This window comes from Thrips palmi, unplaced genomic scaffold (genome assembly GCF_012932325.1).
Source record: "Thrips palmi isolate BJ-2018 unplaced genomic scaffold, TpBJ-2018v1 HiC_scaffold_4, whole genome shotgun sequence".
NCBI lineage: Eukaryota > Metazoa > Arthropoda > Insecta > Thysanoptera > Thripidae > Thrips > Thrips palmi.
In genome coordinates this window covers 1,827,362-1,854,226 of record NW_023144631.1, presented here as the reverse complement: position 1 = coordinate 1,854,226, position 26,865 = coordinate 1,827,362, and the positions used below count along the sequence as shown (strand labels likewise).

The following is a 26,865-nucleotide window of genomic DNA, read 5'->3' as shown; positions in this document are numbered from 1 at the left end:
GAGTTTTTAGATGCCCGTCCATAATATCGCCACTGACAGAAAAATAGCAGGTGACATTTGACTAACGACGTCAGCAGACAGTCATATGATCTTTGTGGGCCAGCCGTCCACAGAAATCGACTGGCCGTCACTCCTTTAGGATTTTTCTGCTTTTAAGTCGAGAAGTCTGCTTCTCAGTGTCATTTTTGGAACCTTTCTGCCCCAAAGAAGCTTACAAACTACCTCAAAATGGCGCTCTCCGACGCAGACGTCCAAAAACAGGTAAAGTATGTGGTGGAGGTTGTGGCACATCGAGTTTGGCACTTCACGTGATTAAAAATCTTGCTTTTCCACAAACTGACATTTAATGTACTCCTCTCCGAGAATCGGCGAAAGCCAAACTACGGCTTCACTCTATTTCCTTCCTTAGAACAGTTGACCTTCGAATTAAATCATAAACTCGTGTTTGTTTGGTATCAATTCACACCCAAAGTTTTCATTATAAACAATATACTGTTTAACTCATGGTTTTCTCTTTTAAATTTGTTGTTTGGGGAATTTCATTATGCCCATGTCATTATCTTAATTCTGTCTATGCCATATTTAACTTTTTCTAACTGTAACATTCGATGGAGGCTATAAAATTTTCTGCCATATTTGAAAGTGATGTGAAGGGGCTTTGCCATTTGCATCTTAAGATTTTGCTCAACACACACAAAATTATACACTTGAAAAGAACACATTATAACCCTGCCTTGGTGATCATTCCCTCTGTGTGCCAGTCACATGACAGAGCTCCTCTGTGCCTCTCTCTATCGTGTCATCTCGATGCTATCAAATCAATGGACATTTAATGTGAATCATTGTCTCTAAATCTTGTTCATATCACACTATTTTGTAGAATAATTTAACACAAAATGTTGCTTTTGCCACCTATGAAGCACCAGATTTATGTTTTTTGATGGAACATTGCACTCCCTAAAATCTTTTAACTTGATGAATGTCAGTACGATTGTACTTTTCAAACTCTTTGTCCCCAAATAAGTTTGGATTTCTGGTGGCACTGTTATCGGGCCATTTCAACTTTTCTACGTTTCTCTATCTAACTTTTAATATTAAAACAATCTGATAATGCCAATCGGTTTGTGTGCTTTCTCCATCAGATCAAGCACATGATGGCTTTCATTGAACAAGAAGCCAATGAAAAAGCAGAGGAAATTGATGCTAAAGCAGAGGAGGAGTTCAACATTGAGAAGGGACGTCTGGTTCAGCAGCAGCGTCTTAAGATCATGGAGTATTTTGAAAAGAAAGAGAAGCAAGTTGAGCTGCAGAAGAAGATGTAAGTAGTCTGAGAAAGTGTATGATGCTGATGCCATAGAATTTTCTCCTGTTCTGTCTTCTTATGGTGGTTTGATAAACCTTTTTTCTGTTCAATCTAGCCAATCCTCTAACATGTTGAACCAAGCTCGTTTGAAGGCCCTGAAAGTACGTGAAGATCACATTCGTGGTGTGTTGGATGAAGCTAGGAAACGCTTGGGAGAGGTCACTCGCAATCAACAAAAGTACAGCAATGTTCTTCAACAATTGATTATTCAGGGTGTTTACCAGGTCAGTAAGGGTTTTATAATAAAGTGCTTGAGGTTTGTCTTTTGTAAACCGACAGTGTACTGAACACAAACTTAACATTCAATTTCAGCTTTTGGAGCCTACTGTAACTATTCGTACTCGTGAAGTTGATCAGGGTCTGGTGAAGGCCGTTCTGGACAACTGCATCGCGGAATACAAGAACAACACTGGCAAGGATCTTGCTCTAAAGTTGGATTCTGACACTTTTTTGCCTGTTGATTCTGTTGGTGGTGTTGAATTGATTTCCAACCGAGGCCGCATAAAGATCAGTAACACACTTGAAGCTCGTCTTGACTTGATTGCACAGCAGCTTGTACCAGAAGTCCGTGTGGCTCTCTTCGGACGCAATCCCAACCGTAAATTCCTTGACTAAACAGTGCTTGGCACTATTTTTTGTTTTCTTCTCTTTCTTTTGCCATCCACACTTACGTTGCCAATATATGGCCGGAAGCTGTTCATGTTTTCGATTATCTTTAGTAAAAGTCAGTATTGCTATACAATATCAAAACTGGTAGTTGTGAAAAGAAGAAGAAAAAACCTGAATTATGTAAATACATGTGCTGCTTCCTTCGTTTAGTTGTTTTTACTCCAGGGAGTTATTATAATATGATATGTTAAATTTGTACAGCTTTATTGTTGTTGGTGATTTTTCAACATTGTTGAAGAATTAATTTTATCAATGCCTTTTACAACTTCATAACATTACGGCTATTTTAAAATTATTACATTGAATTGCCATACATACTGTGTTCAATTGGATAGAAATTATCTTTTCTGGATCAGACCTAAGGGAAAGTTCATTGTGTTCTGAAAACAGGTCGGTATTGTGTGTATAGTTCTCAGAATGGTGAATTTCAGTAAGGGCCTTATGGTACTCAATTATTTTGAATTTGTGTGTACGTACTTGTTTTTCCATAACATAACTTCATGTAAACTGCATTATTGTGTTCGCCATGTAAATACATTATTGTAACAGCACTTCTCTAGAAGTGCTTTCACCTAAACATTCCTTCCATATGAAGATCATGCTGCTTATTAAATGTGAAAAAAGTGCTGTCTGTTTGTCAGGTGAAGCAATAATAATAAATAAAACATAGACTAGAAAAATTTGTGTGATGGTGATACCTTTCATTTAATAAATGTATCCTAAAACTGTTGAAAAACACTTCAATAAAGAACAACTTGGTAAATTCCAAAAAATTTATTGATAAAAATTGTGGATATAGTTGATTTTCCGAAAATGAGGGACTTTAAATACTTTGAACTATCTGTAAGACTTCTTGGCTCTCCAGTCAAGGAACTCATCAAAGTCTTCCTCACCACTGCTGATATCTGCATCTACTTCCATACTAATACGCTCAGCAGCCTTAACTGCTTCTTTTTTACGTTCTAATTCAAGTACCCTGAAGGAAGAAGCAGCAAGTATGATGATTTAATTCAATGATGTCGGGTGCAGCAATGAAATAGGACAAAACACACTTACCTATTCCAATTGCGTAGCTGTTCATCAATTTCCTCAATTTGCCTTTCAGCTGTCGCTTCTTCATGATCCTCTTCAATTATTTGAGAGGAAACAGTTACTTCTTCTTTAATTTCTTTCTGGAATTTCTCCCATTCTTCCTCAATGGGGTCTTTGTACTCAACATGTCTAGCCTAGAAAAGAAATTCAGGCCACATAATTAAAAAAGAAAAAACTCCCAATTACAGGAAACAATGTTTAAAATAACATTAAAAACCACTTAGTTCTGATAGAAAATTTTTAAAAAAGCATTTACCTTAGCATCCATTATAGGGTCATCGAAGAAACCCTCAGGTAGGGTTTCTGATCTGTTCTGAGCTTGAGGGGAAACTTCTTGATCATCATTTACTTCCATATCGACAGTTTCAGTAACATTATTTTCCTGAACGGGTACTACAGATATATTGTTGCTGACGGCATTTTGAGTATGGGATGTTCCTCCATTTAAGTCAAAAAAGTCACCCGGTAAATTTGATGACACAGGCTTTGGGGGAGCATTTTTCAAAATTCCTAGAAATTAAGACAGTGTAAAAAAGGTGAGTTCAAAACAGGGAAAAAGATCAAAGACAATGAAAGATAAAGTAAAAATCACATACCCTTGATTTTCTTTGCTGGAATTGGATCCTTGTTAAAAGATTCACTAGGTCGTTTTAAAGGTGCTGGTGCTGCTACATTTGATGGTGCCTTGAATTCGGCGGCAGCTTTCCTCTGTTTAACTAGATGAATGTTGTCCTTATGAGCCTTTGAATTTAAATGAACGTTCCATACTGACTCGCTTCGTACAACGGTGTTACACAGAACACACATTAATGCGCCATCGCTAGTGTACGTAAAATGGAGTTAAGGACAAAACTAAACCAATGAGGCAAGGAAGGGTGCATTTTCTGCAGCAGTAGAATGTCAAATGCACCCTGAATGAAAAACACAAAGTTTTATGGATGGTTAGGAAATCATTGATAGGAGGACCAGTATTCGCTTGACATACTGAGATGAAATGTATTGAATCTAGTCCTATTTGAAAAATGAGCGGGTAAGAATCATAGATAGTGTGGTCACGATACGAAAAAACATTTCGTAAAATTAAAACCATTGAATGTAAAGGATATTTTGCTAATGGAGAGTCGATCTTCTTCACTTTTTCGCTAAACTTGTCTTTGTGCTTGTTCATTAAGCGACGAAGCTCTTCTTGTGAAACCTTTTTCTTGGAAGCCATTTTCAGTTTCTTAATTTAAATCAATAAAATAAGGAACTAGGTGACACTGTGGACACTTTTATAACCTCTACATGGGAAAATGTTTACATGAACGACAGCGCTGGCGGCGGGTATGAGAAATTTTTATGAAAAATTTCTGGACACTGTGATGAACGCCGGCTAGGTAGGCCACCCAACCGACACCTCCAATCGTCACCGTGAAGCGGTAGCGGTGCCGCCGCTTGCACAGCATCAGTAGTTTTCGAAGCATCGCACTTGGAAGGAACAGGAATGTGGACATATCGTCCGCCCGCAGCTCGAACGAGCCTCGGTTTGCGATCGAATCCAAACGGCACCCAAACGCGCACGCATGGGGACATCCCGCATTACAGTGGCTGGGATATAAAGTGAGGGAATGCCCACGAGATTGTACTCAAATGAAACGCATTTTGTTTTTCTTTGTTTATTCTTATTGTGTAAAATACACATTATATACAGTTTCTTACACTTAAGAAATTTTACAACTAATCCAGCTAATGTTTTTCAATTTTCCTCAATGTTTTGCTCAGTGTCTACATAAGGCATGTAATAGCTTAGCAAACTCAAGCATCATCTCCTATTCCTTAAAAAAAATCAGTAAAAAAATATCCTATTATAGCAACAAAATATCAGATCAATACTTTTATCTGTCATAAGCCAATGAGACGATTGCAAACAAATTAATACAAATATAAAAATTCTGCTGTGAATCACAGAGCTTTTTCTTTTCCCAAGAGCCAAACTCCAGACTACTTGCAAGGCCAAGAAACATCCTTGCCGATACATAGTCTGTTAGCAAATTAATGTATAATACATTTTGGAAGATTAGATTTCACCTCAAATAAATATGTGTAAAGACATGACCATAGATTAAAATATCATTCTAATAAGTGGCATTCCTCACGTCATCGTTCCTCATACAATTTTCTGAACAGATCACAATACATTTGTTACTTGATCTTGTGAAAACACAATGAAACTGGACATTCTCTGACTCAACCAAACATATTGTATCGATGAATTAGATTATTCATCTAATAAATTTTAAATCATCTCACCCAGTTCCATAAAGTTTAGGAAAAGTCTTCACAATAATTGGTAACTTGAATGAAATAACAGCAGAAATATTTGTTGAAAGATTTAGTACTTGTACATCCTATCATTCTTCGAGAAACAATGCATAGAATCTAAATACACCAAAAACCATGGCGGGCTTCGTACCTTTTCTACCAGTCAGCAATTATTTGTACATGTACTTGTTCAGGGCTTATTGAATTATACATGAAAAACTAAAAACATTTCTTCAGAAACAATTTTAGTTTATCAACTTCACACATTCTCAATAAATATCTGCATTTGTGCGCAAGGAGGATTGTAGGACGCTCCCTCTTTTGAATGGAAACAAACTAGGCAGTGGAGTAGAATCCTTCATCCTTTGACATGTGTTATATCCAGTCATAACATTTAGAAATTCTTAGTGTAAACATTTATCTTTCCTCCTTATCATAGTGCGTGAAATAATTTAAGTGAGTAAATGGAAATTAATCACAGATGATCCAAAACGTATTTTCTATGTTTTTAGAAAACAACCCAAAATTCCAAAGCAACTTTCCTCCCATCACACTGGACACGTCCATCACCGGCATATGGTGTGGCACAAGGTACGCAGTCATTATACTTTTAAAGTGGCGTGCGCCCCCGAACAAATCACAAGAAACAGTTCTCACAGAGGACGTCTTTTATGTGTGCACAGCACACACGGTTCTCCCTTTTTTTTCATATTTTCTTCCGAATTTTTCTTTCCTCCCCACGGGGCGAGAGCTTCCCAGCTTCTCACCTGCCCCTTGGGGGAGGCCGAGCCGAGTCACTGACAGATCCCTCTCAGTGCAAGTCCCGACGGGGCGGGGGCGGCCCCGCCGTCGCCTCAGTGACCCGTTCCCGTTGGAGTTCCCTGGACTGCGCTGGGCTGCGCGGCGCTGCGTGGCGCTAGGTGGCGCGCCGCCTATCTCCTTCTGGTGGGCGGCGCCTGGGTGTGGTGCATGCAGCCCTCCACGTTCTCGGGCCAGTCGCACACGTTCTCGTTGGGGTTGAACACGAGGTTGGCCGGGCAGGGCATGTGGTGCTTGCGCTCGCCCTCGCACATGTAGTAGCGCGTGCAGTCCGCCTTGTCGGGGTGGTACGAGATGTGCCCGTCCTCCTCCTCGCAGGTCACCACGTTGGCTGCGGACACGAGAAAGAGGGAGAGAGCGTGAGCATGGCGCCTGCCGTCCGGGCGTCGGCAACCCCCCGACACGCGTGCCGCGCGGCTGGCCGTCATGCCAGGGGGCTCGGCGAGGCTTGGCGTGTACTTACGGTCCTTGGTGGTGTAGGCGCCGGGCCCGGTGCCCGTGCCCTCGAAGGGGCCCTCGTACTCCAGCTTGACCTTGTAGCCGTCCAGCTCCTGGCGCATGGCCGTCATGAGCGGGTACTTGCCGGTGCCGCAAGAGCCCCGGAAGTCGTCCATGTCGACGGACCAGATCATGATGCCGCCGAAGCCCTCGTCCTTGAGCCACGTCATCTGCGAGAGGGGTGGGGTTTGAGTCGCGGGTTCAACTATGGCCATTACTTTGATTGTGTTTTGAAGCTCTTTACCTTAGTCTTCAAGCTGCGCTCGTCGTCGAAGCCAACCCACTGGTCGTCGCGGTAGGCGAACGGCACCTGCTGCTCGTTGTCCCACACCAGCGTGGTGTTGTCGCCGTGCAGGAAGTCGCACACCTCGTAGTAGGACATGAAGCCGGCCTCGCCAGTGTACTTGCCGGGGGTGCCGCCGCCGGACGCGGGCGCGCCGATGTCGAACTTGGTGGGGTCCACGAGCGTGAAGGAGCGTCCGTACGTGGGCATGCCGATCATGAGCTTCTCCTTGGGGGCGCCCTGCTTCACCCACTCGCGCGCGCTGAAGTCCTGCAGGGGCAAGCACAAGTTCGGAACTAACTCGTCAGGCTAACGGGCACGCGAGCGACGGGGGCGCGGACAGAGAGGCCGGCGGGGCACACTTACGACGGTGAGCTTCTTCTGGTAGCTGGTGGCGCTCTCCAGCGGGAACAGGGGGCTGTTGTGGCCGACCTGGCGCTCCCACTGGCCGTGGAAGTCGTAGGTCATCACGTTGATGAAGTCCAGGTACTTGGAGATCTCGGGCACGTCGTAGCTGCAGACAGAGGGTGGTCAGTCGGAAAGGGACCCGGTAATCGAGATAAACTCGACTCCTCGTCCTTACCCGGCGGCGATGGCCTCGAAGGAGGCGGGGACGGCGGCGGTGAGGAGCAGGCGGGGCAGGTTGGCGCTCTTGGCCTCGCCCTCGAACGCCAGGCGCAACTCGCGGAGCAGGTTCACGTAGGCGGCGCGGTCGTCAGCGCCCCTGCACAGCGTGCGCACGGCGCGCAACCAGTCAAGGCTCCGAACGTCAAACCCACCGAATCAGACCTGCAGTGCCGTGGACGGCACTCGACGCTCACCTGGGGTACTCCCAGTCGACGTCCAGACCGTTGAACTTGTACTCGCGCAAGAACTCGATGGCCTCGTAGACGAACTGGTTCATGCGGAACACGTTGTTGGTGAGTTCCTTGAAGGGGGTGGAGCCGAACGCCCAGCCTCCGATGGCCAGCAGGATCTGCAGGGGAGAAGAAGGCGCTCAGTGAGTCGGGGGTGCCGGAGTCAGAAAACCTGTTGCCGTCGAAGCCGGCGTGCACCGCGTCCTACCTGCAGGTTGGGGTTCTTCTCGCGGAGGGCGACCACGCGCTCGTACATGTCGCCGTCCTTCTCCTCGGCCAGGGCCAGCTTGTGCTCCTTGAGCGTCGCGAAGGCGTAGATGACGTGCGTGCAGAGCGTGGCGTCGATGTTCTCCGGCGTGAACTTGCCGGCGCCGGGGCGCTTCTGGGACCAGCTGGTCATGTAGCAGAACACCTGGGGCGCGCGCACTGAAACGGCGGGGTTCAAACGCGTCACGTCACACACACAAACACATACACACACAAACACAGACAAGCGCCGTGGCGGCGTGGCGGCAAGCTTTCCTCGCGGACGCTTCTCACTCACCGTTGGGGTCGACGACTTCGGTCTGGGTGGCGGTGGCCGTCTGCTGCTTGGTGGGCTTGCGCACCTTGGCGATGACCTCGGACACGGGGATGGCCACGGCCGCGGGGGGCTTCTCCTCGACGATGGTGTTGGCGACCTTGCTCCAGTCCACGTCCTTGGCGTTGGGGCCTCTGGACACGCCGCGCAGCTCCTCGCGGATGGCGCCGATCAGGGGGTACTTGACGCCGCCGCCGCACACGGTGCCGGTGAAGTCGTCCATGTCCACGGTCCACACCATGGCGCCGGCAAAGCTGCGGGGCGGGAACGACGGTCAGTCTCGACGCCATCCGAAACGCGCGCGAATCCTTCTCGCGACCACTCACCCGTTGTCCTTGATCCAGGTCATTTTGTTGCGGATGGAGCGCTCGTCGTCGAAGCCGACCCACTGGTCACCCTGCACGGCGTACGGCACCTTCATCTCGTCGTCCCACACGTAGCTGGCGCCCGTCTTGAGCATCTCGCACACCTCGTAGTAGGCCAGGAAGCCCGCCTCCTTGGTGTACTCGCCGGCCTTGCCGCCGCCGGACGCCGGGTTGTTGACCTGCGGGCAGGGAGCACGCCGTCAGACACGCTGCGGTCCGGGGCCCAGTCCAGGACGCCGGCGAGGCTCTCACCTTCCACTGCTTGGTGTTGGTGAGCGTGAAGGAGCGTCCGTAGGTGGGCATGCCGATGACCAGCTTGTCCTTGGGGGCGCCCAGCTTGACCCACAGGTTGGCGGCGTAGTCCACGCTCAGCTGCTTGCGCCACTCGGAGTCCGAGGACGGCGCGTACAGCGGCGCGTTGTGGCCGGTCTCGCGCTCCCACTTGCCGTGGAAGTCGTACGCCATCAGGTTGATGAAGTCCAGGTAGCTGCGGGAAGAGAAGGCAGACTGGGTCAGCGCGGGCTGCGGGTTCGACTCCCAGCGGCTTCCTCTCCCTAATGTACTCCTCTTCTTTTTCTGTTTTTAGTTCGCCTTTCCTCCGTTAATTAACGCAGCGCCACCATCGCCGCGTTACGTCGCCCTTCTTATGGAAGACGAAGACGCCGCCGCGGTGCGGCCGCGGTCCAGCGGAGCAGGGTGACCCCGCGCCGCCGCGGCCTCCCCCTCCCTCCCCCACTCACCTGGCGACGGCGGGCACGTCGTATCCTCCCTTGACGTTGTCCGGGCCGACGGGGACGGCGGCGGTGAGCAGGAGTCGGGGCTTCTTCACTTCCTGGGCCTCCGCCTCGAAAGCTTCACGCAATTCTGTAATCAGCAAGCAACCGTCACAACCCCACCCTCAATCCTCGCACGCGTGTCGCCACCACCACGGCCGCGTTGTCGTCCGCGTCGCGGGGCGCGTCCGCCGCTTGTTGGAGTCCACCGCCCAAGGTCGCCGTCGTGGAACGTTTGGCCGCCGTTTTGGCGGACTTTGGCCACGCACCGCGAGTCCGCGGGCGGTCCGCGGGGGACGGACTGTTGCGGTCCGAATACGAGAAGTTCTTTACTGTCGCTGTCTCTCTCGCACCCCTGAGGACGCCTCATGAGTGGGAGGCAAGGAAAGCACTGCGGGGCGGCGCGGGCCGGCGCTTGCCTCACCGCCACCAAGAAGGCCCGGGGCGGCCCGGGGGCAGACCGGAGGCTGGCGGCCCCGCCGGCCGTCGGGGATAACTAGGACGCCGAGGAAGTGGGACTCGGCCATGCACCGCCCAATCGGATTGGCCAGGCCCTGCTGTCTCTCTCGCACCGTGCGGGACACCGCGAGGGCGCGAGGGAGACAGAGCGACGAGAGCGCTGTTGTTCGAATCAGTCTGCGGCCGGCGGGGCGTCGTTTGCGGCCAGCGGCAGCCGCCGAGTGCAGAGCTGTGCAGAGCGGTGCAGAGTGGTGCGGCACTCGAACAAAGGCAAACTTTCTTTTTCTTTCGGCGTTTCATATTTCCTGTTGTTTTCCTCCGGTCGCCCCATGGAGAGTTTTCAATATTATTTTCTGTTTCTTTCGGTAGAATTTCAAGTTTGCGTTAATTATCTGCTTATCTCTCTCTCCGTAGCCCGCCACCGTCGTCGTTTTGCCGCCGCTTGGAGGCGATCCGCGATCGAGGCGCGAAGGCAGCCAATTACCAGCAGGCTGGGAGTCCCTCGTCGCTCTGTCTCTCTCGCACCTGTGCGGGACGCCCCATGACCGCGAGAGAGACAGAGCGTGGTGTGCCCGCAGCGAGGTGTGTGGCGCTACACGGTACCAACGGTACACGGCGCGCGTGTCCATCGGCAGTCTTCTCTGCGATTCTGTTCTCGCGCTGGGCAATGCCAGGCCATGCGCTGCACGGCGGGCAGGGCCTTCGCGTCCTGCCCCACGGCACCACGGCCCCCATTGTCCCGTCACACCGCCACAGCGCGCCACGCCGTCACAGCAGCGGCCCGTCACAACTCGTCACACTGGCCGGCACGGCCCGCCTCGCGGAAGCGTGCCGAGGCGGCCGAGGCGAGCGGACCGGCGGAGAATCGCTTTTCGATTCAAATGCAGTGTGGCGCCACCAGAGGCAGGCAAAGCGAAGCAAAGCGAAGCACGCCGCCCCCTGCTCGCCACCGAACAGCGCTCTGTCTCTCTCGCACTCGTGGGGCGTCCTGAAGGGGTGCGAGGGGGACAGAGCGTCGAAGGCACTCGCTGGCTTGCTCCAGGCGGCGGGACTTCCCCCGACGCTGCACTGTACGGGATGGGCTCCCGGAAAACGAACTGCCTGCACCGACTGCGCAGCCATGCCGGCTAACCTTAGGGCGAGCCGCGAGGGGCAACCGTTCGGTTGAGTCAGACCTGCAGTTCTAGAATTCTTGCGCTGCAGGCGGGTTCCGAACAACGCTTTCGTCGCTCTGTCTCGCTCGCGCGCGTGCGGCGAGCCCCGTTGGCGCGAGAGAGACAGAGCGACGACTGTTCAGATTGGCTCTGCCGCAGCAATTTGAGCGCCGCGGGCTGCGGCTCCACCCGCGCCTGCTTCGAACCGCCATCAGCCGAAAGGGGGCGGTGCCGGGCGGTGCGGAGGGCCGCGTGTGCGACAGAGACGGAGGCAGCGCGCTGAAAGAGCCGGTTGCATCAATGCGGAAGTTTGGGAGCAGGCGGCGCAGAAAATGGAGGGACAGAGACGGCAAACAAACAAAAGAGTAATGGAGACTAGGCTTGGGGTGGACGGCCGCGGGGGAACGCGCGGCATCCACGCGACGCGGCCCGGCGGGCTGGCGGGCTGGCGGGCTGGCGCCTGGCGCTTGGCGGCATGCCGCATCACTGTAATAGCGCGCCGCGAGTGTTCCGAGTGTTCCTCACTTTCTCGCCGGCAAATAAATGTCACCGCGCCGCGGCGAGCCGCACCGCCCGACACCAGGCTGATTCCGAGAGCCGTTTTCGTCGCCCTGCCTCTCTCGCACCCATACGGGACGCGCCATGAGTGCGAGAGAGACGGGACACTCGGAATGAGTCCGCAGACCGGGCTATCGCCACAATTACAACGCGGCGCGGTGCGGTGACGTGGTGCTGGTGGTCGACCACGTCGGCCACGGCCTGCGGGGCGGCGGGGCGGCGCGGCATGGCGGCGTCCAGCGACACGACGTGGCCTCCAAAACAATGGGGCCACGCCCAAAGCCCGCCGGCGGGGCTCCACGCCTCCACGCCGCCAGGCCGCCGGGCCGGCCGGGCCCTACCACCACCGCGATGGCCGTGGGCTGCCGTGGCTGCCGAGTGCCGAGGGCACGGTAAGCGAGACGTCGGGGACACGGACACCGCGGGCCGCGGGGCGAGCTCGGCCCGGACCAGCCGGCCGGACGAAATCAACGACCTATTTTTCGGGCGCGCGTTTCAGCTTCCAGCGCCGCGGGCCACGGGGAATGTTTAAGGCGTCTGTCTTTCTCGTACTCGTGGGGGCGCGGGAGATAGAGCGCAAACTGCACGACATGTTTCAGCCCTTTAGACTGCGAGTGGCAATGTTGGGGACGAAATGAAACTCACCCTTGAGCAACAGCACGAAGTTCTTCTTGTCGTCGGTGCCCTTGGGGTACTCCCAGTCCATGTCCAGGCCGTCGAAGTCCCTGGCGCGGAGGAAGGGGATGGCGCTGTAGATGAAGGTCTGGCGGGCGTAGCGCGACTTGGACATGTCCTTGAACTTCTGTGTGCCGAAGGACCAGCCACCTGCGAAGGGACATCGCGCGTCAGGAGCAACAACAAGAAGGACAAGAAGGCGGCACGGCGGCACGCACGCAGCCGAATGCTTTCTCGACGGCGTCGTGTCCAGTGACGTCATCGGGGCACGCCTCACTCGCGCCAAATGAAATGCAGATGGCGCGGCGCGTCGAACCCCGGCGTGGCGCGTGCACGCGCGGCACGGCACGCCACGGCACGCAGCTGATGAAGTGGGCGGAGAAAGTGTCAACTCGACACAGCATTGCGGGGAAATGAGAAAATGAAACACATGCACTGCGTACTGCGTGCCGCGAGGCCTCTCACCTGCAGCAGGCTGTGCTTCGCGGTGATTGGGCTGCCGGCGGAAGCAGCCGCGGCTGGGTCGGGCCGATCACGTTGATGTAACCGAAACCCGAAACCCGAAACCCCGACAAGAAAGAGGAAACGCCGCTCCGCAGCCCCGACGACGACCCGTCGACGACCCCACGGCGGGGCGGGGTCTTCTCCCGATGGCTTTATTTACTTCCGCAGCAGGGTCATTCCGAACGGTGCGTCGTCGCGGTCTCTCTCGCACCCCTACGGAACGAACCCCGAGTGCGAGAGAGAAGGAGCGACGAAAGCACAATCCGGAATGGACCTGTTCTGCGGTCGCGCGGCTGCGCGCGGCACGGCCCAGGAGAAAGAGAAGAGAGGACTCACCGATGGCCAGGAGCACCTTGAGCTTGGGGTTGGCCTTCTTGAGGGTCATGATGCGCTCGTACAGGCCCACCTTGCCGTCCTTGGTCTCGTCGTTGGACTCGAACGAGGACAGCTTGCCCTTCTTGAGCCAGCCGAAGGCGAAGATGACGTGCGTGCAGAGGTCGGCGCCGATGTCCTCGGGCGTGAACTTGCCCACCTTGGGCCGGTACTGCGACCAGTTGGTGTAGTAGCACACCACCTAGAGGGGCAGCACGGCAGCACGGGGTGAGTACAAAGGCGAATGAATAAACAGTAAATAAATAAACTTGCGGCGCGGTGGCTTGCAGCCGCTTGAAGCCCCCTCACCTTGTAGCCGGAGCTGTCTGGCGCCGCGACGCTGGTCACGGTGGCGGACTTCCTGGAGGCGGCCACGACGGCGCCGGTGGCCGCGGCGGCCCCGGCCCCAGCGGCGGCGGCGTTGAGGCGGCTGCGCACCTTGAAGCGGTTCACCGAGGCGGACGGCTCCTGGTCGGCGCTGGTGCTCGGCGAGGACGTCTTGTGATTGGTGGGCCTTCGCAGCCTCCGGCGCACGCCTGCAACACCAAGGCGGCGGGTCAGCGCGTCAGCGCGTCAGCGCCCGGCAGGTAGGCAACCCAGACGATGCAGCGCTCCGCCGTGCGACGGGCTTGCCTACCCCGCATTACCATTACCATTAAGGGCTAGACCACACATGATCGTATGCCATTTCGGGCTGTCCTGACTAGCGCCCGGCAGGCAGGCAACCCAGACGATGCAGCGCTCCGCTGTGCGACGGGCTTGCCTACCCCGCAGGCGATTGCGATTGCGATTAATGCCTGGACCACAAGTGATCGTCTGGCTTTCGGGCCCGCAGGCGCTCCCAGCGCCGCTGCGACGCCCTTCAAAACGTGACCGCGGCCAAAAAAACAAAGAAACATCGAAAACGGGCGTGACGCCACCGCCGCCACCGCCCAAGCCGCCACTCCACCGGTGGAGCGGAGATGCTGATCGCGCCACCGCGGCATGGCGGCCCGTCGCAAGCCTCAGCCGCCTTATCGCGGCCGCTGCATTTCACGGCTCACTTTGAAGGCGCCGCGCGTAAAAAAAGCGAGTTTCATATTAATTCTTCTGTTGCCACCGTTTTTTCAGCCTCCCCTCCCCCTCCACTCCCCTCGGCGATGACGCACGCCGTGTTACACCCAACGGCACGTCCGCGCCGCGTGGCCGCGTGCGTGATGCTGCAGACTGGGAGTCGTTTCGTCGCTCTGTCTCTCTCGCACCCGTGCGGATCACCCCATGAGTGCGAGAGAGACAGAGCGACGAAAACGACTCTCAGAATCAGTCTGCTGAGGCTGACCCGGGACCGGCTGCAGGCCGTGCGTCACGCCGCGGTCACGCCGTGGTCACGCTTGCCCAGCGTGCTCGCTGCTCTTCTCTGAAATCCACCGCCCCGCCCCGGCCCGCCCCACCCCGCCACACGTCCGGGTCGTGCGGTAGACGAGGAGCGCGGCCCGAACAAAATGTATACGTACGGCGATATTGTATAAAATGAGTGCGGGACAAGTGAAAGCGACGGTCACCCTGCTGGTGCCGCTGGTCAGTGAGGCGGGGCGGCGCGGCGGTCAGTCAGCCTACAAACCGGACGGCCAAGAAGGCAGGGCGGGGCAGGGCGGGGCGACCGGCAATGGAGGCAAGTGCTCTTGTCATTCAAGTTTTGCCGCGCGCGTAAAGGACGCCGGTGGACTCGCCGAGTGTCAAGAACGAGCGAACTGGATTATTGCGTCGGTTTTCTTTGCCTTTAATAATAGTATTTTTTGTCGTTTTTCTTGCGGTGTACTTACCGGTAGCTGAATCTGTGAGCTGTGCCATCAACAGCAGCGCCAGCGCCGCCAGCAGTAGGGCCCGCGGCCAGCGCGCGCCCCGCGACACCATCTGCAACAACAACAACAACGGGTTGTCAGACACGCAGGCAACAATAACAACAACGAGCTGAAAGACTGCCAACAGGGGACATATCGACAGGCAGCCGGTCCCTCCCTGCAGGACGGCGCGTGGCGCGGCGGTCCACCCCGCCGAGCCAGCTGAGCAGGGTACGCCTGCCGCCCCGCCCCGCCCCGCCTCTGCGACCACTTTCGATTTTGTTGCCTCGGCGGCAGGTGTCGGGCTGTGCGTCGTCCCGTTTCTGCAGATTCCCCCCCCCCCCCCCTCCCCGAGGTGCTGCCGGCTCTCGGGCCGGTGACGCGGCCTCCGCGCATCAGAATGGCTTCATTGGAGGCCCTCGAGGACCATCCCCCCCCCCCCCCCACGCTTCGCCCTCGGCACCCTCCAGCCACCTCCAACACATTCAAACAACTTCCCGTGTGGAACGCGATCGCAGATTGGGGTCTGAACAGTGTCATAATGGCACTACCCCACGACGACGTCAGTACGACCTCAGTCTGACGCCTCTCGTACGCCAGTGTGGCGATCGGGGCTAGTCTCTGTGGTCAGAGTCGGCGTCCAACTGGCGTCGTAATGCCGTCGCGCTGCCGTCGTCTTTGGGTCGCAAAAAAGTTCGTTTTTCGGACGCTAGTCAGACACCAGTACGACGTCGCTTTTTCAGCGCGAAAAATGTCGCGCGACCGTCAAAACAACCGGCTGGGAGTGTGTCGAACACAGAACTCCCGCGTCGAATGTCGGTGCCCGAACCCGCTGGGCCAGAGCGACTTCGTTGAGGGCGGGGGGACCGCAGCTCTAGTCTTCTTGACTCGACCCACCATGGCACGGGCCACGAGTACAGCATCTCTTTTGCTATGTTTCTTTCGCAGCGAGCAACTACAGATAGCCTACGGCCAACAGATTTACAGAGCATGACAACTAGGTTAAATGTGTATTTGATATCGGTTCAACTCGTGCGTACCGCATCCGATGGCCGGAAAGAAATAGTACTCTGGCGTCAATACTCTGTGGCCCGTGCCATGGTGGGTCGAGTCAAGAAGACTAGAGCTGCGGTCCCCCCGCCCTCAACGAAGTCGCTCTGGCCCAGCGGGTTCGGGCACCGACATTCGACGCGGGAGTTCTGTGTTCGACACACTCCCAGCCGGTTGTTTTGACGGTCGCGCGACATTTTTCGCGCTGAAAAAGCGACGTCGTACTGGTGTCTGACTAGCGTCCGAAAAACGAACTTTTTTGCGACCCAAAGACGACGGCAGCGCGACGGCATTACGACGCCAGTTGGACGCCGACTCTGACCACAGAGACTAGCCCCGATCGCCACACTGGCGTACGAGAGGCGTCAGACTGAGGTCGTACTGACGTCGTCGTGGGGTAGTGCCATTATGACACTGTTCAGACCCCAATCTGCGATCGCGTTCCACACGGGTTATTATCGACTGGCAGCCCTGGCAGCCCGGGCCGACGGCCGACGCGCTGCCGATGCTGCCAACCTTGCGACGCGACACATCGCCCACTCGGCAACAGTCAGCTGGTGGTGTGCCGTGCTCGGCGGCGGCGGGGGTCAGGAAATAACTACCATTCCGATCACTTTCGCGCGAAACCCGTCGGCACGCCACGCGGGGAAGGAACGAACATACAAAGCAACACAATTCACCATTTTTTACCCACATTAAACTCTTTTTAGAGCAGTATAGCCGCGCCGGACTTTCTACAGAAAACATAAAACAAATGCCCGTAAAGCTCCTCTCCTCCTCAACCACAGAGGATGGCTCCGTGTCTCGGGGCTCACAAAGGCGGTCTCGGCAGCGCCAAGCAGCGAGGCGAGGCTCGTCACTAATAAGCTGATGATGACGCTCGGCAAGCTCCAACAGGCTCCAAGCGCCACCTCACGACGCGACGGGCCGTCTCGGACATCCGATAGATAGATAGATGCATCACGGTGCAATTTTCCTCGGGGCAGGGCACCTCTAGCCTCCCTGCACACGGCGCACGCCTCGCCGCTTCCCATGAGAGGGGCAAGGCTCCGCGGGATTACCGCGGTGAGGTTATGCATTTCATTTCAAACCGCCGCAGCAGGCAGCAAGTCGACTCACTGTCCCGCTCCACTCGGATCGGCTCAGCGTTCAACGTGCAGCCAGGCGGACATGGAGGACACCCAGCTCATAGCGCACACCGCACGTGTCTGTTTATGTGCTGTGAGTGTGTGTGTGTGTGTGATGCTCGGAACACATTACTTGGTTACGGCCCCGTTATGCCTGTGGGTGCCTGTGGCTCCGTTGACAGGCGAGCCTACGTCACGTCGGACGAGAAAGGCGTCGGCATCACTGCATCCTGCGGAGCACAGCGAGTTGAGCAACTGGCACGCGTCGCTGGACGGCCGGCCGGCCAACCTAACCGCACCAAAGTGTCATCACGATTGTTGTTGTTGTTTGGCAAGAACGGGACAAACCCCTTGACGCTCCTGTCGCAGCCGCCTGCCCGCCGATTCCGCGCATCGCTGTCTCTCTCGCACTCACGGTGCGTCCCGCCCGGAGGGTTGCGAGCGAGAGAGACAGAGCGGCGCGCGGTCCGCATCGCATGCATCCCGCGCCTCGATCGTCGTCCCGCAGCAAATTGAGAAACGGCCGAAACACGTGTGCTGCTGCTGCTTTTGCTGCTGCGGCTTTTGTTTCCCAACAACGGCGTGTCGCTTCCCTTCGCCAGCCTCGCCTCGCCAGCGGCGGGCGAAAAGTACCGAAGAGAGGAGAATGGCTTGTAGTGTTGGCCATGTCGTCGTACACCGGAGGTACGCGATTGGTCGCGGCACTGCACGGCGCGGGGATGGCCTCTCGTCGTGTGAATGTGAGGTTGGGGCTGCCTGCCTCCGCGTGAGGAAAAGCAGACGACAGCACCGCTCCTCTGATCGAAACTGGTACAATGGACCCCAAAATGCGAGAGAAGATCAGATATAGAGGTTATGTTTCGCACGCGCTAAATTTGTTTGGATGCAGGGTTGCTTAGCAACGGTGGCGTTGCGGCTGATGAGGTAGTAGCAGGGAGTCGTGGTGGGGGAAAGACTTTGGTAGTCTATTGGTGATGCATTTGACGGGACAGTTCGTTTCCGTTTTTCTGGTGGTGTGGTGCCCGCTTCGCGCTTCGCTTTCCCGAGACAACTCGGCTTCAGAAGGATCGATTCGTCGCGCTGTCTCTGTCGCACTCACGGAGCGTCCCGTGGGGGTGCGAGAGAGACATAGCTGTCCTTTGGCTCGCTTGGCAGTCCGTCCTTTCGGCCCCGGAGCGGCGTGTGTCGGCGTGCGTCGGCGTCCCGCGGAGACGGCAGAGGCTTGCGTGGCGTGGGTCGCTTCGGTCTCCACTTCCAAAACGAGGAGAGGATCCTCCCGATGGATTTACAGCCGCGCGGCGACGCGGCGCCGACCAAATCGGAATTAAGGCACCGCGCTTGGAAAGCGGATGGAAAGTTCGGAATCCACTCCGAAAACGAAAACCGTTCGGCCGTCTGTCGGGCGCCTGCCTGCCCAGGCTGCCCGGTCCACCGCGCCGAATCTGAATCGGCTGCCACAGGACGCCGCCGGATGGAGCGGCCGGTATGGGAAATCGGACGCAACGCGGCGGAGCGCGGAGAGAGTAAGTTTCTTGGCATTTCTCATACTGCGTTGGCGGTCGGGCGGAATGAAGCAGCGGCCTCGCTTCGCTAACGTTACACCTCCACCGTCCCGGAGGAGTGTCTCATCGGTCTCATCCCAACGACCCGTCGAACACGGGAACACCTGTCGTCGGTGCAGTGTGGCAGTGTGTAACACGTCCCTGCCGGCCGCTGCCGGCCGAACTCCCTCCCCCGCCCCTTTCCGATTCTGCCAACAAGTTCCCAGCAAGCGTGCCACCACCGCCAGCCCACCTAACAGGTGCAAATGTCAACCACTCACCGCGCTACGCCCCGCCACCGCACACGACACGGCGCTGCCTCGCCGGCCGGCCGGCCAGAGAGAAGCTCGCCCGATAATCCGCTTGCTTTCCTTCTTTTTCGCGCGGTACGGCTTCCAGACCAGTAAAGTAGGCCCGATCGAACCTCGCGCAATACACGCGGCGAGATTCCCCCATCATGGCCGCGAGGCGCGACGAAAGAGCCGAAAGGCGCACTTCGGCAGGGAGGGAGAGGTGCAGCGCATCAGTTCTCTCGCGTCAATAATTATGCAATAAAATTAGCCGTCGGCACGTAATGAAATCACGACGCTTTTACACGACGCGGTGCAGCGAGGCGGGGCGAGGTGGCCACCGTCAGGGCCGCACGCCCCGGCAGGGCCCCGGGATGATACAGACAGAGACAAACGACCGCCTGCCATTTGGCACGGCCCGCGGTGGCAGACCGCAACCGCCCCTACACGGCGGCGCCACGGTACGCCACGGCGTCGGCCACGGCGTCGGCCACGCCCCGCCGCCGTTAGCACCTCCCGCTGCACACGCTCTAGAACGCGAAAAAAAGGACGACGGCGCCGGCGGAAAAAAGGCCCGCGTCGCCGCACTGTGGCTGTTGCACCGCCCTGTATTTTATCCTGATGTAACTTTTGCGACACGGCCGCTCGGCCGCTCGGCCGCTTTGTTGTCGTCGATACCGGCAATTAGTCCCCGCCATTGTCTGCCGGCCTGGCTGGCCGGCTGGCTGGCCGCCTGGCTGCCTGCGCCCCGCCACATTCACATGCCGCCCTGGCCCGGCCGCCAAGCCCCAGTGCCCCAATCCCCGCCTAGTCCGAGGCCTAGTCCGCGCCGCAGGGCTCGGCGTCGTCGTTAAGTACTCGGGACTCCCCGCGGCGCTTTTTTCGCTTTTAAGCAACGCTTAAACTGCGTCTCCCCGCGCTGCACTTAAACTGGTCGCAGAAAGAAAGTCGCTCCATAACCGAACGCTGCGCCGCTGCACCGCAATTTTCCGTACCCGAGTCTCTGATGACCGCCGCCCCGCCGCGGCTCGGCTAGCTGGCTCGCCGGCCGGCCCGCGACCCGTGACTGACCTACCGCAGCCTGCCAGCCCTGCCAGCCCGGCCTGCCGCTGCCAGCTCAGCCTGCCCGCCGAAGGTCAGTAAGTGAACGACTTGTCAATGCACGCCGAATGCACCGTCCAGTGCACTGAGTGCACTCACTCACCTTCGACCGGCCGGCAGGTTCGTTCCGAACAGCGCTGACTCCCTCTTACTCGTGCGGCGGTCCGTTGGGGGGAGTGAGAGAGAGCGACGAAGGAGCACTGTTCGGAATCATACTCCACCTGCTGGTGCGGTGCCTGCCTGCGCAGGTCAGGTTAGGTTGCCACTCCACCGGGGCTCTATCATGGCTACGGCTACGCCAGGCGGGCTGCAGGCGGCGTTAGACACTTTCACTTATGACAGGCTGCGACTTCTACCTCCTCCTCCTCCTCGCCAAAGCACCCCCCCCTCCTCGACGTTGGCACGGCGCGGCCACGCGTCCCCCTCCCCCTCCCCCGATGATGTGTTGACAGATGCCGCCGTTATGTCATCCTGGCAAGGCGTGCCAAGGCGTGCCAATCCAATACGAGTCAAGGAACGGTCTAGCACGCGGCCTCACGCCCCCGCGTTGCCCCCGCGTTCCGCGTGGACGGGGCTGAGCAAGAAAAGCACTTGACACTGTTCGCGAAGGAAAATAATAGAGAAAGAACGTCGCCTTCTTCATCGCATGAAACGATTTCGGTGAAAAATATGGTAGGTGACTTGGAACTTGCAAAAGCGGCGCACCGCCACGACACCTGCACTGCAGGTCCTGCAGCGTCTATCGCGCCAGATCGCCTCCAGGTTGCCTCCAGCCTACCTCCAGGTTGCCTCCTGGTTGCCTCCAGCCTACCTCCAGGTTGCCTCCTGGTTGCCTCCAGGTTGCCTCCAAGTTGCCTCCTGGTTGCCTCCAGGTTGCCTCCAAGTTGCCTCCAGGCTGCCTCCAGGTTGCCGACCCGCGCGCGGAGAGCAACGATTTCTCTGCGACGAGTTAATCTAATGACAGTGCGACACGCGTGTGCCGAGCCGCAACACACACATGTGTGCTCGCGCCCCCTCCGTGTGCGCGTGTCTGTGTGACTCTGTGTGTGTGTCTGTGTGTGTGCGCGCCCTCCGAGTGTGCGTGTGCTTTCTAGGGCACTTACTCGGCCGGCTTCGGCTTGCTGCCGCTCGGCTCCTCTCAGTTCGGCGGTGACGTAACAGCGTCCGGCCGAGGCCCACCGGCCCGGCAGCAGGCAGCAGGCCCGGCCCCAAAGAAAATAATAAAGCAAACGAGCCCATTCAGCGCGTGAGGCAAGGCAGGCAGGCAGGCAGGCAAGGGCGGCGGGGCTCTCTCACGCCAATCAGAGAGGCGCCTCGTTGGAATCGAAGCTTGCTGCTGTTTGAACCGGCTGGCAGTGCAGCGGGCGGGAGACTGTTGATCTTAAATACCATCGAATCGGTCGTGTGAGGGCACCAAAGGAATCCTTGTTCCGAGGGCAATCCAATGGTACCCTCGTAGGTTCAATTCGAGTCTTGTTTGACCAAACTCCGCCCGGCCCCCTCCGCTGGTAACGAATTAGCGCGTCTTAAAGGTCGCAGCCGCGGTGTGTCCAGCCGCATGCTGCCTTTCACAATCACGACCCTTGGGTCCCTTGTTGGGTCCTTAGGCCCTTGGCGTTACGTGGCGCCCCAGGCTGAGCCCCGGGGCCGCCGCGCCGCGTGATCAGAATCCCCGGAGGCTTCGTGGCCGCGCTGCCGCGGCTGCAGTGCTTCCTGAGGCGACACACGCCGTGCTCATGGTGTCCTTAGGGCCAACCCATCGACGCAGTCTTGATAACGATTGCAGCAACGCTCGCGCCAGGTCCTCGCTAAGAAAAGAATGATTGTCTTGCAGTGAGATCTGCATGGCGCTCGTATTAATCATGGCGGTGGCCACTAACCTTTCGGGCGCGCTGCGCGCTGCGCGTGTCGGTTTCGTCACGCGTCGCCACTACACCCGAATCCGAGCGGGCCGCGACCTTCACCTATTCGGGCCGATAACGCCACGGGGCCCCGGTGGGGTGTGAGGCGAGGAAGGTGAACTTGGGCATTAGTCGGGTGGGGTAATTAAAACGGGGCGCTGTCGCGCTGTCGCGCTGTCGCTCCGTGCGAGCGACCCGAAAGAGCGCCGCGGGGAACGTCTCTCGGGTCTCTCGGCCGGGAGAGCCACGTCGCTCGGTAAGTTACCTGATTCGATCCGAAAGGCCCGCACGTCCAATCACAGTATTTCTTCCCCGTTTTACGGCGGAGCGGCGGGCCGCTGGTCGTGATGGACACGATGCAGACGAAAGGGCGCGCGAGGGCGGCCGTCGGGGGCCTCGAGGCCTTCGGCGAGGGGCGTCGTCGGCCACCTCCGACGGGCACCCGCGCACCGCCACGCCGCCCACCGCGGAGTGGGTGTTCTTGGAGAAAGCGCACGGCAAGCAGCGCGGCGGGTACCGCACCAAAGAAAGAAGGCCGCCGGTCACGACTTGTGGCGCAGACTGTACCGCCACCGCCACCACACCGCCACCGCCACCGCCACCGGCGGCGACATCGTGCCGGTGTCGGCGGATAAGTGTACCCCCTCGGCCCAGGGACCCTCGGGTACATCTCGCCTAGGACCAAGGTACCGGGGTACACCACGCCTAGGCTCAATGTACCCGGGTACCTCAGGCCTAGGGGATACACTGAGCCTAGGCGAGTTGTACCCCGGGTACAAAAAGCCTAGGCGAGTTGTACCACGGGGACAAAAAGCCTAGGCGAGTTGTACCCGGGGTGCAAAAAGCCTAGGTGAATTGTATCCTCCCTCATCCGAGGGGAGGATACAACTAGCCTAGGCGAATTGTACCCGGGTAAAAAAAGCCAGGCGAATGTATCCTCCTTCATCCGAGGGGAGCCCGTTGGGTTTGGTTAGGAAAGGTTGTACGATTTCTTTTGAGAATTAGATCTGTCGCGAGTAGAGTAAGATCTGTCACGAGCCCGTTAGGTTGGTTAGGATTGGTTGGACAATTCAGTTTTAGAAGCCCTCCGTCGGTTCAATAAAACCAACCATTGACGCATCGCAATCCTGCCCGGAGAATATAAATCCCCTCGTCTTGTTGCATCCTCCCTCGGCGAGAGAGGATACAATTCGCCCAGGCTTTTTGTACCCCGGGGTACAATTCGCCCAGGCTAGTTGTATCCTCCCCTCGGATGAGGGAGGATACAATTCACCTAGGCTTTTTGTACCCCGGGTACAACTCGCCTAGGCTTTTTGTACCCTGGGTACAACTCGCCTAGGCTCAGTGTACCCCCAGGCCTGAGGTACCGGGTACATTGAGCCTAGGCGTTGTGTACCCCCGGGTACCTTGGTCCTAGGCGAGATGTACCCGAGGGTTCCCTGAGCCGGGGGGTACATTTCGCCGCTTACACCGGCGCGGCGGTCCTGCGTTTCGGAAACACACACAACACGTTCGTGCAGTACGTACGGCGTACGGCAGATCGTGACTAGATGCAGCCGTCCGGCACGCTGTGTGGGAAAAGGCACAAAGGAAGGAGGAGAAGGCCCTCTTGCTCAACGGTGGCGGGCCTGGGGGTGTGACTCTGTGCCGAAGTAACCGACACTAGCACCGCCAGCACTGCCTCCAGCGGCAGGAGTAGCAGCCAGGGCCCGGCCGGGGACGTGCAGGCTGCAGGGACTGGCGTGGCAGGGACCCGATACTCCACTGTGACACTGTTGCCCAACGCGCTGGCACCGCACCGCGCACCGCGCACTCTGAGAAAAAGAACCTCCTGGCTGGCCGACCCGCCGAGAGGACCAATCGCGCATTCAGTCCGGCGGCCGGCCGGCCAGTTGCTGCAGTTGCAGCCGACGGTACGGAATGCACGACGCGCGTCCACGCCGTCCACGCCGTCCACGACGTCCACCGTCCGCTGCCTTATGAATGAAAAGCCCGGATCGCACATTCCCTCTCCTCTCCCCCTTGTCGTGGAGCGGGTCAGTGCTGCTTGGGCAATGCAGCCCGCCCCGCCCCGCCCGCCCCGCCCACAGGCCGCCCATGCACCCCACGGCGACCGCGTTCAGCAGCCTGCTAACTGGATCAGCTGGTCCCGGCTCCTCACCGGGAAACACGTTTTTTAACGACAACTAGCTGCAATAATTGCAGTTTTGTTTTACGCCCCGTCGTGTGCAGGCTGGCTGCGGGCTGGCTCAGTCCGCCGCCAGCGCCGCGACGCCCACGGCTCGAACTAGAGCGCCATTGTCTGTCGCCGCCGTGCCGCGGCGCGGTTCCGAACAGTACGCTGTCTCTCCCGCACCTCGTCCGGGCGTTCGCAACGCGCCACGAGTGCGAGAGAGGCAGCGCGACGAGAGCGTGGTTCTGGATCGGCCTGCAGAGTCAGCGCCCTTCTCGCTTCCACACGACGCGTGAGCGCGGCGCTGACATGCGACACTTCTAAACCACCGGTCGGCCATCGGCCGCCATCCGCCGCCATCGGCTCATTGAGCACGGCGGCCGACGTGTCGCCCTGCCGTCGCCCTGGCCCGCCGCCAGGCCGTGCAGGCCATCTCCGCGGACCCGCGCACGCCGTCGCCATCCTGTCCCCTTTCTTCTACTCTCGATCGCTGTTCGCTCCGAAATCGAACGAACGCTTACATCACCGCGCGGCGCGCCCCGCGCGTTTCCCAACCCGCATGCGCATGCACTTCGCCGGCCGGGCTGGGCTGCAGACTGCAGGCCGCCGCCCGGGAGGAACACGGCGAAACGGCGCCAAATTCAAACACCTTAAAAACTAACGCCCCAACCTGCGGCGCGCGGCCGTCTGTCACAGTCACACGATCGCCGTTCGACTGAACAGTGCCTCGTCGCTCTGTCCCTCTCGCACCCGTGCAGGACGCCCCATGAGTGCGAGAGAGACAGAGCGAGGTCAGCCTTGCTGGCTGGTTGCGGCACGCAGCCATCAGCCATGCAGACGACGCGTCGCGACGCCCGGAATCGCTGATTTAGTGCCGAACGGGGGAAAAAATCTCATTCAACGAACGTTAATGAAAGCAGATGATACTCGTCTGGTTTTCTTATAGGGGGTAGTATGCAAGCTCAATCCAAAGATAGTATTTAAAATTGTGTATGAAACAAGACCAATTGAATACACAGGCCCGAGCAAGCTAGCCGGTGTTGGTAGCCATGCCGAGCTATGGCATGTGGCATTGTTGCGCGATATTCCGCGCCGTGTCAGGCGGGGAGGGATTGTCAATGTACCATTGTTGACGCCCGGTGCCGCTGGCGCTGTACCGCGGAGGGATTGTCGAATTCCGCGCAGGCTGCGCCTCACCGCCAGCCGGCCAGACACACCAGCCCGCCCCGGCAGCCAGCCCCTATTATATTGTTAGGATACGCGCTTGGTTTCTGCACTCGAGAGTAAAAGCACGCTGACACCTTCATGTGTATAGTAGTTTTAAGTGTGTTTCAAGTGTGAAGGTATCATCTGCTAAAAAATGGCGACGAGTCTCAAATTCCAAAGTGTAGGCGCCGTTGCGAAGCACTGCGAAGGCGCGGGCTCGTCTTCTTTTCTCTCTCCTTCGCGCCGAAGAGCGGCAATCCGTCATAATTTCGAAATATCGGGTCGTTTTCAGTCTGCACGAGTTTCGCGGCACGTGACACGGCGTTGACCCGGGTCAGGGCCTCGACCGCCTCGACGCGCTGCACTACCCGCCGCCGCCACCACGAGCAGCACTCTGATTCGAGAGGCGTTTTCGTCGCTCTGTCCCTCTCCCACCCCGCGAGTGCAAGAGAGACAGCGACGCAAACGACTCTCGGAATCGGTCTGCAGAGCAGCAAATGGGTCCCCGAAGAGACATATACGCCGACACGAAGAAGAAGAAGAAGAAGAAGAAGAAGAAGAAGAAGAAGAAGAAGAAAAAAACTGTGACAGCTAATACGAGTAAGTCATGCGTGCGTGCAATCTCGAAACTGGATCATGATGAGAAATTTCGCCGGCGTCATGCAAGTACACTGGCGCAACGATATTTCGCCTGTTGCCGCGTCGCCGCCGCGTTACAGTGCCCCGTCGGCCGGTACCCTTTCGGCCCACCGTGTGTTGCTACACCGCTAAAATAACGGGCGCGTTAATTTGGGCCGTTTGAAAGGGCGCGCTGCCATTATGACCCCAACGCCACTGCAAAAAGGAGGGGAAGAAGAAGTTTTGCATGTCTCTCGCTGTGGCATTTGCATGTCACCGCGCGGGGTGTCGCGGGTGCAGCGCGCTGGCTTTCCTGGGTCGGCCGGGGTCGGCAGAGGCCACGAGGAGGCCGCCGTGTAAACAATGCGTCATTGTGCGATCCCCCGGGACCCTTCGCGGCGCCCTGAGGACGCTCGGCGCCCTCTACTCGGGCAAGGGCGCCGGAAGTGGGGTGCGGGGGGGGCGACTTGCCCCCCCCAAAATCTGGTGGGGGGGGCATCGCCCCCCCCATTTTCAGACACAAAAGTTCCATTTTGAGCTCGGAATAGAGAGAAAATTATAGCAAAGTCGCAAGTTCTTTGATTTTTGGCTTCTAGCTCGCTTCGCTCGCAAGTTTCTTTCATTTTCCTCTGTGATTTTACCGTTTGGCTCGCTTCGCTCGCCAATAAAGCGTGAAATTATGCTCTGAAAAAGGCAAAAGTTGTGTTTAAGTCTAG

At 57.0% G+C, this 26,865-nt stretch overlaps 3 protein-coding genes across 3 annotated transcripts in view; 1 reads left to right on the top strand and 2 right to left on the bottom strand.

The window, feature by feature from the left end:
• The first annotated feature begins 74 nt into the window (after positions 1–74).
• Positions 75–2,712, top strand: LOC117649045 (V-type proton ATPase subunit E). The gene is made up of 4 exons (XM_034391417.1): positions 75–261; positions 1,143–1,318; positions 1,419–1,587; positions 1,676–2,712. The coding sequence occupies exons 1-4, from the start codon at positions 229–231 to the stop codon at positions 1,976–1,978; spliced, it is 681 nt and encodes a 226-aa protein (XP_034247308.1). The 5' UTR covers positions 75–228; the 3' UTR covers positions 1,979–2,712.
• Positions 2,713–2,791: 79 nt separating this feature from the next.
• On the bottom strand, positions 2,792–4,453 carry LOC117649044 (zinc finger protein 830). Its single transcript, XM_034391416.1, has 5 exons — positions 4,231–4,453; positions 3,721–3,953; positions 3,381–3,634; positions 3,089–3,258; positions 2,792–3,008 (listed from the first exon to the last, which is right to left on the bottom strand). The coding sequence occupies exons 1-5, from the start codon at positions 4,335–4,337 to the stop codon at positions 2,870–2,872; spliced, it is 903 nt and encodes a 300-aa protein (XP_034247307.1). The 5' UTR covers positions 4,338–4,453; the 3' UTR covers positions 2,792–2,869.
• A 316-nt stretch (positions 4,454–4,769) lies between these two features.
• The window catches only part of LOC117649509 (probable chitinase 10), a 52,893-nt gene continuing 30,797 nt past the window's right edge, over positions 4,770–26,865 (bottom strand). Inside the window, exons 2-16 of the mRNA XM_034392379.1 lie at positions 15,125–15,215; positions 13,632–13,858; positions 13,287–13,524; positions 12,417–12,596; positions 9,568–9,691; positions 9,080–9,314; positions 8,789–9,006; positions 8,427–8,716; positions 8,091–8,308; positions 7,847–8,001; positions 7,609–7,749; positions 7,392–7,539; positions 6,987–7,295; positions 6,708–6,912; positions 4,770–6,575 (exon numbers count right to left, since the gene is read on the bottom strand). Coding sequence (XP_034248270.1) covers positions 6,358–6,575; positions 6,708–6,912; positions 6,987–7,295; positions 7,392–7,539; positions 7,609–7,749; positions 7,847–8,001; positions 8,091–8,308; positions 8,427–8,716; positions 8,789–9,006; positions 9,080–9,314; positions 9,568–9,691; positions 12,417–12,596; positions 13,287–13,524; positions 13,632–13,858; positions 15,125–15,215 — 2,997 coding nt within the window. The 3' untranslated portion in view covers positions 4,770–6,357. The remainder of the gene's footprint in view (positions 6,576–6,707; positions 6,913–6,986; positions 7,296–7,391; positions 7,540–7,608; positions 7,750–7,846; positions 8,002–8,090; positions 8,309–8,426; positions 8,717–8,788; positions 9,007–9,079; positions 9,315–9,567; positions 9,692–12,416; positions 12,597–13,286; positions 13,525–13,631; positions 13,859–15,124; positions 15,216–26,865) is intronic.

Excerpts from the sequence above, each read along its gene's own strand:
- LOC117649045 (XM_034391417.1), top strand. The coding sequence starts at position 229 with ATGGCGCTCTCCGACGCAGACGTCCAAAAACAG. Across the intron at positions 262-1,142 it reads ACGCAGACGTCCAAAAACAG|ATCAAGCACATGATGGCTTT; the intron begins GTAAAGTATGTG and ends TTTCTCCATCAG. Across the intron at positions 1,588-1,675 it reads TTATTCAGGGTGTTTACCAG|CTTTTGGAGCCTACTGTAAC; the intron begins GTCAGTAAGGGT and ends ATTCAATTTCAG.
- LOC117649044 (XM_034391416.1), bottom strand. The coding sequence starts at position 4,337 with ATGGCTTCCAAGAAAAAGGTTTCACAAGAAGAGCTTCGTCGCTTAATG. Across the intron at positions 3,954-4,230 it reads ATCGACTCTCCATTAGCAAA|GTACACTAGCGATGGCGCAT; the intron begins ATATCCTTTACA and ends ACTCCATTTTAC. Across the intron at positions 3,009-3,088 it reads CAGCTACGCAATTGGAATAG|GGTACTTGAATTAGAACGTA; the intron begins GTAAGTGTGTTT and ends TTCTTCCTTCAG.